We start from the raw sequence: 9,102 nt of genomic DNA, 5'->3' as shown, positions 1-9,102 counted from the left end.
TGCCTTGTTCCTGTCTCCTTTGCTATAATAGCTGCTTTTATAAACAGAGAAAAAGGACCATAGGAAAAAAAAAAAAAACTTTTCTCCATGTACTCAAATGGGGTTTTACATAAGGCACTGTGGAAGTATCATTAAAAAGAGAAAAGTATTTAAAGTAAAGACATTTAAATAACTAACCCCTTCTTTCCACAGTCACACTCATCTGGTCTTGTCCTCTTTAGGTGGCCTCTTACTTCCCGGAGATTTTTAATTTTGTCCTGAAGTGCTTCAATCTGGGGAAACAAACACATATTTCCTCAGACTATCGTGACAAATAATTAACCTGTGTGAGTGTCAGGCTATGTCAGAGTATGCTCACCTCCTGGTCGACATAACTCTTATGGTCTTTCCAGGCTCTGGAGGACTGATAGATTTCTCTTTCACAATGGACACTGTCATTCATCAAGATATAACACCTACAATCAGTACAAAAAAAAAAAAACTGTTAAACTTTGCTCTTTTGACCTATATGTGGTACAAATGCATGTGAGAAGTGAAGTTAGTATTGTGGTATTCTTTACATTGTAGGGGAAGGAAAGGCTGCTTTCTTACTTATGGGTAACTTTCACAGAGTTTGGGTATGCCACAGCATTTCTATCATCTGCCAGCATTTCTTTTGAACCGTCATTTGTCCCCAAACTAAACTCCGGGTCTTCTGAGTTGTAGTGACGTTTTGAGATGACACGCTGGCGGACAGATGACTGATCATCCGCTTGGAGGTCAATGTCATATATCTGGCCTTCAAACTCCACAGACAGAGACCTAGTAGGCCGGGTATGAACAAAACGTGGCCGATAACCTATAAGAAAGGCAAAAACCACAAACCAGATACGTTTTTATTCTTCAATTTTACTAATTTATTAAACTTGGTGGCAATTTCTGACTTCAGTTTTACTAAAAAAAAAAAAAAAAAAAAATTTCACCCCTATGCCCAACTCTGTGCTATCAAGCATCATTCTGGAGTACATCTTTTTAGGGTAATTAACACTCATATTTCGGTTGCACCTTTTTCAAGCAACACTAGAGGGCATCAAACCATAGTCCCAGCAATACAAGGCGACATCCACAGAACAAATTCCAGGACTTGTTGAAGGATGTCAGCCTTTTCTATGCATCTGTCTCCTTTTAGAGCATAAATAAATAATTACAGAAAAACTTGAGCCTTTTCAAATACTTATTTTTCTCCAATTGGTACTGGGAGATGATATCAATACAGCGTTGCAAGCAAAGAAAAGTTTAACTGAAGCACTCTGCCATATCCTACATCCTATATACCCAAATCTGTGTCACTTCAGTTAACTGCCTGCTGGATAAAGAAAAGAAAAACACTGGCCATGATTTCCACAGATATTCCAAATGTATACTTTGTCAATATGTACTTACGTTGGCCTGTTGTGGAGAACTGGCGGTGGGAGCGGCGTTCCGTCCTGGAGAGTTTAAAGAGAGCATCCCCACAGTCACAGCGTTTCCCTCTGTTGTCATAACTGCTATGGGGCTTCAGACTGCGCACCCTTTTCCTGGAGCCTTCTTTTGAACTGCCTTTACATTTGTGTATCCTCCACTTCCCTGTAATCTCTTCCACACAGTGCCATTTCTGTCAACAACAACCAAAGCGGAAATAAACAGCAAGAAAAAAAAGTTTCATAAATTGCTTATTATATCTAGATTCCCAAAATATTAAAAAACTATCCAAAGTGTCCTTGATGGAATTTTCTTTAGAAACTTCCCATGTTACTGTAGCAATAAAAGGATATTTTTGGCACAGCTAATAAGTGCACTACAGTAACTACTGAAATATACGCTCAGATTTGCCTCTGGTTTTTGTGATTCTCAAAGCTCCTTGAGAGAAACGTGCTTCTGACAGAAATATCAGACAAATCTCAGCCTGTGGGAAAGGCTAGCATCCAAAAGCAGCAGGAAAGATAAACCAAAATGACCAGATGTGATGAAATGAGTCTGTCTGGTGTCTAGAAAACAAAGCAGAAACCTCTATCAACTCTCACAGTGGGTATGTCTGTGCTAAGTGCGTCACCAGCATAATTGTGAAAACATATCCACGTTCTCGCCTACATCCTCTGGCAATATTAATTTTGACAAGGAAAAAGTTGATGCTAATTGCTGTGAGTAGTGCTGGTGGTTAGAGCTTGTATAAATGGAAGACGCACATCTGCAGGGCACAGAGCAGATGATCAGTGGTGAGTGTGGGAACCAGGGTCCAAACAAAGGACAATATGGATGATCAGATTTCTCTTGGAAAAGACTCAGTGACGAAGAGGTTATAGGGCCAATAGAGCTGTTGTATCAGCATTAAGCAAGACGGGAAGGAGAAAGAGGCATTGTCAGTATGGGATGAAAACAGCCTCTGCAGAGATGGATGGGAAACTGAGGAGGTGGAGGAGGATGAAAATCTCTGGAGAGATGGACGGGAAGCTCAGAGCAGACATGGATGATCATGCAAGCTGAAAAACTAACAATATGTGGAAGACTCAACGTACCGCAAGATGCTCACACTGTCACGTACCCCCAAAAACATTCATTACCAGAAGCTGTTCCATGTCCCGAGTGGAAAAAGTATGGTGTACCCACAACAAATTATCATGATCGATTCCATAAGAGTGCAACTGTTTTGTGACAGAAACCAACGAGGTCATGCTCTAAGAAGAATCTGGTCTGTCTGAACCAAAATCAGATGTGGTCATATTAACTTTTAAGGCTTTTCTAAAACAAAACCTCAAACAAAGGTTCAAGTCCCCTACTTCAACACTTCAGTTTGAGCCAAGGTTTTCTTCTGTGACAGGGAGGTGAGTTGGCATACAAGGGTATAAAACTATACCATTGATAAAATATACCAAGATATTGAGCCACACCTTTAATTTAGCTTTTCTTGTATGCTAGTAAGCAACTGAAGAATGGCTTGAATAAGAGGGAGTTCAATAAAATAAAGCAGTGAGATCAAGCACTTACTTGCTGTGTGTAGGTACTATATCCCCCTGTGATTTTGTTAGAAACACTCCACTGGCTTTAAGGATGAAAACTGGGAGGCGATGTTAAATCAAGCCAGATGGGCCACTCATGACCAAATGTTATCCTTCATGCTACACAGCAACATATTACAATGTATGCTGTAAATGATTACACATTTTTTGAGCACTACTACAGGTGTTCTCAACTGCATTCATACAAAAAACCCCTGCTCATTTGGAATTGTTCAAATGCTGTCTTTAAAAACAGATTGTTACATACACACCTTTATGTGACCAGTAAAATTAAACTGGATTGCATTAGGCAGCCCCTCGAAAAACTCTGACCATTGGGGGGGGGAAGCTAGGACGATTCTAAGGGCCCACGAACTTTGGGGGCCCACAGTCTGTGGGTAGAGGGCCCAACTTCAAATTTTTTCATAGGGCCCAAAACTGCTAGCGGCGCCCCCGACCTAAAGCTTGTAACAATTTATATTGTTCTGCTCCATTTCCAGGCCTCAATCTACCATTTCACTGTTAGTCTGCCTGAAAATTAATGGGTAGAGATGAACAGGAACGAATTAATGCACCACAAAAAGGGCAAAATGGTCCAATTACAAATCCAGCAACGTACTGTAGATGACTACTTCACTTGTGGCTCTGTGAAATAGTTCAACAGGCAGCATGAAGGTCAGATCAAGTATCAGGGCGACATATTTCTGTTCGCAAAAGGTTGGAAGAAGTAAGTTCTCTTGTCTGCATATGGGTTTGTTTGTTTTACCTGTCCAGGCTGTTCACAGGCTGTCTGGAATTCAGCCTGCTGGCAAGTTTCTTTGACCTTCTTGTACTTGGGCAGGCTGTTGGTGTGTTGCGTGTTCATGGAGTCATCCTTCTTTCTCAGGATCTTTCTGCACAACACAAGTAAAATAACAGAGAGAAACTCATCATCAACAAATTGACTTATTCACCAAGTCAATATGCAGAGGTGGGAAGTAACGAAGTAGACATACTGTTATTGTACTCAAGTATATTTTTCAGGTATCTGTACTCTACTTGAGTATTTATATATCTTTACTCGTACTACCTACATTTGAACACATATCTATACTTTCTACTCCTTATATTTTCCATTTAGGCTCATTAACTTTTAGTTTAAATACATATGAGAGGAGTTATTGATTAATATATTTAGCACTTGCTGCAAAATGTGCACACCACTGCACTGGGTGGCATATGGCTTCATTACTTTGTTTTGTTTACAGTCTGAGGGGTGTTTCACTGATGTGTTTTAACCATTTCTGAACAATGACAGAGGTCTATAGCACATATGAGCAAGTTAATCCAACTGGAAACCGAGTAGATACAGCTCATTGCTGGTTTTAGTTTCTGTATGGGGATTGCCAAAACGGAAAATGAACAAGCTTATCCTTTAAAACTTAATGAGACCTGAAATGTGTTTTTGTTCGTTAATTTTTGCTCGTTTTTATTTTATTTGATGTTAGAATGGTTTAATAATATTGAAAATATATTAACATGACATCAGTTACATTTGCACAGAAACAACTGGTCCTTCGAAGGGCTATTTTTTACTTTTATACTCCTGAGTACATTTCAGTGTGCACTTTCTTTTACTTTTATTCGAGTAAAGACTTTGAATCTGTATTTTTATTTATTTATTTATTTTTACACAGGTATCTGTACTTCTGCTTGAGTAATAAATGTGTGTATATTTGCCTTCTCTGTCCATATGTTATCAAACTATTAAAGTACTACTGAATTAAAGCAGTGTTTCATTTACTTGCTGTCACAGCCCTCTGCTTCTTATTTTGAATGGATAACTAATGTAGTGACTGTGTGTGCCAAAGGGTTTGGGCACGGAGCTCAGCCTCACGCCAGTGCTTCGTTCCATGCCGTTTGACCTCAGCTTGGCATCCCATTCAAATATTTTGTCCCCCCCCGGCTGAGTCTCTGCTCTGGCCATGCCAACCCTCCTACCCCCTGCTGATTCCCCAATTCCCTGCCAACGTGGCCTGGCTGCTCATGACCTACAGACAGAACAACAGTGACAACAAAGCAAAGAACAACCTGTTCCCTTCAACAGTAGGACTGCTGACTTGCCTGATCCTGTCTAGCACACTGTGCCAGGGGAGAACAGTCATTGTTCAAACACTTATTTGGCTGTAGTCTCTATCCTTTGTCCAAGTATAATTAAAGTGCTAGCAGTTGTTGTTGTCACTCCCCAATGGCTGCCTTATGTAGATGATTACATTCTCAAACAACATACTCAGTCCCTGGAGTCAGTCAGCATCTCACAGGCTTAAAGGTTCAGTACTTTAAGGTCATGTGAGGAAAAGAAATCATAAAGCATGTCACATAATCAGCAAGAGAACTGCACAAAAAACATTAGCTACTGTGTGTGTGTTGCTACATTTGTGTCTGAGTAACAGAGTAAAAGATCTGTGAAGGCTAATCTCAGCATTTATAAACAATGTGAATTGATGGAGCAATCAATTAAAGGACAGATCAAATGTCACACTTATTTCAGTTCAAACACAGTGGTCCATACTGTAAAACACCTAGTTCCTCTGTCACACAAACATACACCAGTAGGAGACTGATTTGCGTGTGTGGCACCAGAGCTAACTGGCTCTTCTTTTGTACTCTTGGATATGTGTTTGCAGATGTTGATGCAGTTGCTGGCAAATTAGTGGAAAGGAGATGTGAGGGCCAAGACAGCGATTTGGAGCAAAATGAGAATTGAGAAAAAAAATGATAGTGGGGAAAAACAGCAGCTGTATGAGAGAACGTAACATACTGACATACAGTACCATTACACATGCTTTCAGCACAACCAGTGTTTCTGCTCTCTCCTTCATTTCCTACAAGTTCCCCAATGTCTTTCCTTGCTTATTTATTTAACAATTCTTTTCTAGGGCATCCGAAGACAAACTAGATGAAATGATTTTTCTCCAAAATGTCAGGTTTCTGTTAGTGTGTCTTGGCATTAGCACAGCTTAATATGTTAAAGGAACAAAAGCGAGCTGTCAGATTGGAGGTATCATTTTCTGCCACATATATGTGGAAGCAGAGGAGAGGTTAAATAAGAACTGACAGAGCTTGTGAGAGAGCATGTACAGTATGCAACTGCTTATACTACAAAGAAAACAGTCTTATGGAAACAGTCGAGCACTAGCTGTAGTATGGCTACTGCATTCCACACTGGGAGAGCTGGTGATATGTCCTGTGAGTGGGAGCCTTCCAGCCATTCCTCAGGTAACATCATCCTGAGCCTGGCTAGCCTTTGTTTACTTTGTGCACGTCTACTTCTACCATGTTAGTGAAATGTATCTTCCGCCTGTCTATGCCAGTGCACCAACAGCAGGCTAAGTCAGGTTTAGGGCCCTGATCATGTATATTCCAAGGCCCCTTTTAAAGACAAAGCCTCTGCTTGTTTTTCTTGTAAATGATCAAATGACCTTGTTACACATGTGCCATGTCTTTTTCAACTGCTTCACTGCCTTTCAGGCTGACTGTGGTTAGGAAATGTCTGTCAGATAAACAGCTGGGAAAAGAATCTATGCATTGAGCCTTGCACATTTCAGGTTCTTTTGTAAGTTTTGTGTGACACACAACGCTCTGCAATGACATGGATGTGCTTGTGGTGTGGAAAGGGAACAAAGAATGCCAGTTTACCCTCGCTCCACCAGGAATGTGTCCCTCCAGACTTTGGGTTTCCGGTTGGGTTTGAATCTGAGAAAATTAAATGAACAAGGTTTATAAAATTCATATGACCTGAGAGTAACTGCACCATCAGCTACAGCATACTGAGACATTCTGGAAGCTGATCATAGCAAGCTCAAGACCTTGGGGGTTAAAGGGAATGCTTCTTAAATGGATTATCATAGTTCTTTCTGTTGAATCCTAGCCAACGTCCAACAGGCAAGAAAATCTGTCAAATTGCCCTGCTCACTTTGGCTAAGGAAATTTGCATTTACTTAATAATGGTTAATGAACAGAATGTTTTCACATTGTGTAATTACTGTACAGGTAAATAATATCAATTATAGCATGACATAATGGATCCATACAGACCTATTGCCAGTTCTTTCCTGCTCCAGCAGTTTAAGTATTGACTTTCCATCCATGTCTGGAGGGGTGTCCAGCCCAGCAATGTGGAGAATTGTGGGAGCTAGGTCAATGTTCAGCACCAGATGAGGGTTTCTAACAAGTACAATACGTTTAGTTAATCTTCTGAAATACATCATTGTCTAAACATAGTAATTTACAAGCTAGGAAACTAAGAATGGTTTGAGTTGTTCCTTGGACTTACACTGCCCCCGGCACCACATTGGGTCCTCTGAGGAAAAATGGCACACGGATGTCAAAGTCATAAGGCATCGACTTGCCCTTTACCAACCCAAACTGGCCAATATGGTAGCCATGGTCTGCTGTATAGATAATGTAAGTGTTATCCAGCTCTCCAGTTTCCTCCAGCATGTCATAAACCTGAGCAAATTAAGTGACATGTGAATGAGAAGATACAGAGCGAACATCACAAATATTTAGAACACCTACATACTACAGAGAAACAGATATTAAAACCCTAAAAGAGTCTATAATTAAACAAACAAAAACTTACCTTTTGTACTGAATCATCCACAGACATTAGTGTCTGCAGCCTTTTCCTGTGAAGAAAGTTGGTGAACTCCATGTGGATGGGTCTCATGGGGCCAGTGTATTGCATAATCCAGTGTTTATCCATGTTTGGGGCATAGTTGTAGCTGGGGGTGCTAGAAGGGAACAAAGGAGAGAAAAAACAGGCATGTAAAAAAAGACTTCAGTACAGATAGTTAATGGAGTATGCTACAGGAGCTGCTTTGCTCTGATTGAGTGAACTGCCTTCTGCCCTCATCTCCTCAGGCCTGCTTTGTGAGGAGGGTGAACCCTTCACCCACCGAGCTAGGGAGTCTAATAAGCCTCACAAAAGGGACCTGTCTCTGGGCAGTGGGCCACCAAGCTGTGGGGCCCTGGGCATGAAGGAACCAGGAATGCAGAGGTCAGGAAAATAAAGCCAGTCTGTAGGAGAGGCAACACCTAGCACCTGTCACATATAGTCCAGTATTTTGTGGCATTACAACAGCCTAGGGCTGCTGTTCAACCCAAAATGTCTCATGAACTTACAAGACGTAACAGACGCATCCCACACGGGGATTCTTTTAAGCAACTTGTTGAGCAACAGCCAGAATAAATTCCATTCATTCCTTGTTACCGAGGCATGGCACTGAGAAACCACACCATAGATATAGTGTTTGAAATAATTCATAAGTGTGACTTACATCTAAGAGACAGGGTAAAAACACCTTCAGCAAGGAATGTTAATGACAATGACATCAAACCTTCTCTATGCTATTGTTGCTGTCAAAAATACAAACACTCAATTTGATTTATGAGGCAGCTCCTCCTTTATTACCACGCAGTCTCTTCCAGCTCTGTGCATTACACAGAAGTCTGACATGTCTTTCTATTAATGGATACCAAACCTCCTTGAACCAAACCAAGTCAAAATGGAACATTGTCAAAACAATCAATGTATAAAAGAATTTGCTCCACAACATCTGCCTGTGGAAAAAACATCTTTCCATATCTGTTGGAAAAGTGGGTTGTCAACAAACACCCACTCATGCCAACCATCTCTGTTGCTGCAGCAACTATGAGAAATATTCCACACACACTGCACCTACACATAATCACTGGGGCAACCCCTTTAGTCCAACCCAGGCCCCAGCTCCACCCCCTTCAGCCGGAGGCTCTGACTAAAAATAAATTAATAATGCCACAAAGGGTGTTCCATAGCACACAATGCATTCCTCTTGTCCCAGGACCCGCAGGGAGAAGCTACTGATTGATATGGACAGGGTCAGGAAGTCCTTTGCGCATTACACGGGAGGGAAGGAGGGAAGGAGGGGTGGGTAGAGTGGGCAGGGATGAGAAAACGAGATGAGACAGAGGGAGAGATAAATGGAGAGACAGACGGAATATCTGAGATATAAAGATAATGACACAGAGGGAAATATTAAGAGGGATAGAAAGTGAGAGGACAGAA

General features: G+C 41.1%; 1 protein-coding gene across 5 annotated transcripts in view; it reads right to left on the bottom strand.

Annotated features, from left to right (window-relative positions):
• Positions 1-9,102, bottom strand: part of sulf1 (sulfatase 1) — a 65,383-nt gene that overhangs the window by 6,859 nt on the left and 49,422 nt on the right. For all 5 annotated transcript variants that reach the window (XM_020599939.1, XM_020599940.1, XM_020599943.1 and 2 more), the window contains 9 exons: positions 7,639-7,789; positions 7,330-7,505; positions 7,092-7,220; positions 6,693-6,749; positions 3,781-3,907; positions 1,423-1,633; positions 592-838; positions 359-455; positions 178-272 (listed from right to left, as the gene is read on the bottom strand). In XM_020599939.1, the coding sequence (XP_020455595.1) occupies positions 178-272; positions 359-455; positions 592-838; positions 1,423-1,633; positions 3,781-3,907; positions 6,693-6,749; positions 7,092-7,220; positions 7,330-7,505; positions 7,639-7,789 (1,290 nt within the window). The remainder of the gene's footprint in view (positions 1-177; positions 273-358; positions 456-591; positions 839-1,422; positions 1,634-3,780; positions 3,908-6,692; positions 6,750-7,091; positions 7,221-7,329; positions 7,506-7,638; positions 7,790-9,102) is intronic.

This window comes from Monopterus albus, unplaced genomic scaffold (assembly GCF_001952655.1).
Source record: "Monopterus albus unplaced genomic scaffold, M_albus_1.0 scaffold44.1, whole genome shotgun sequence".
In the NCBI taxonomy this organism is placed as follows: Eukaryota; Metazoa; Chordata; class Actinopteri; order Synbranchiformes; family Synbranchidae; genus Monopterus; species Monopterus albus.
Note: the sequence above shows the minus strand (reverse complement) of the source record. Positions and strands in the feature narration are given on the sequence as shown.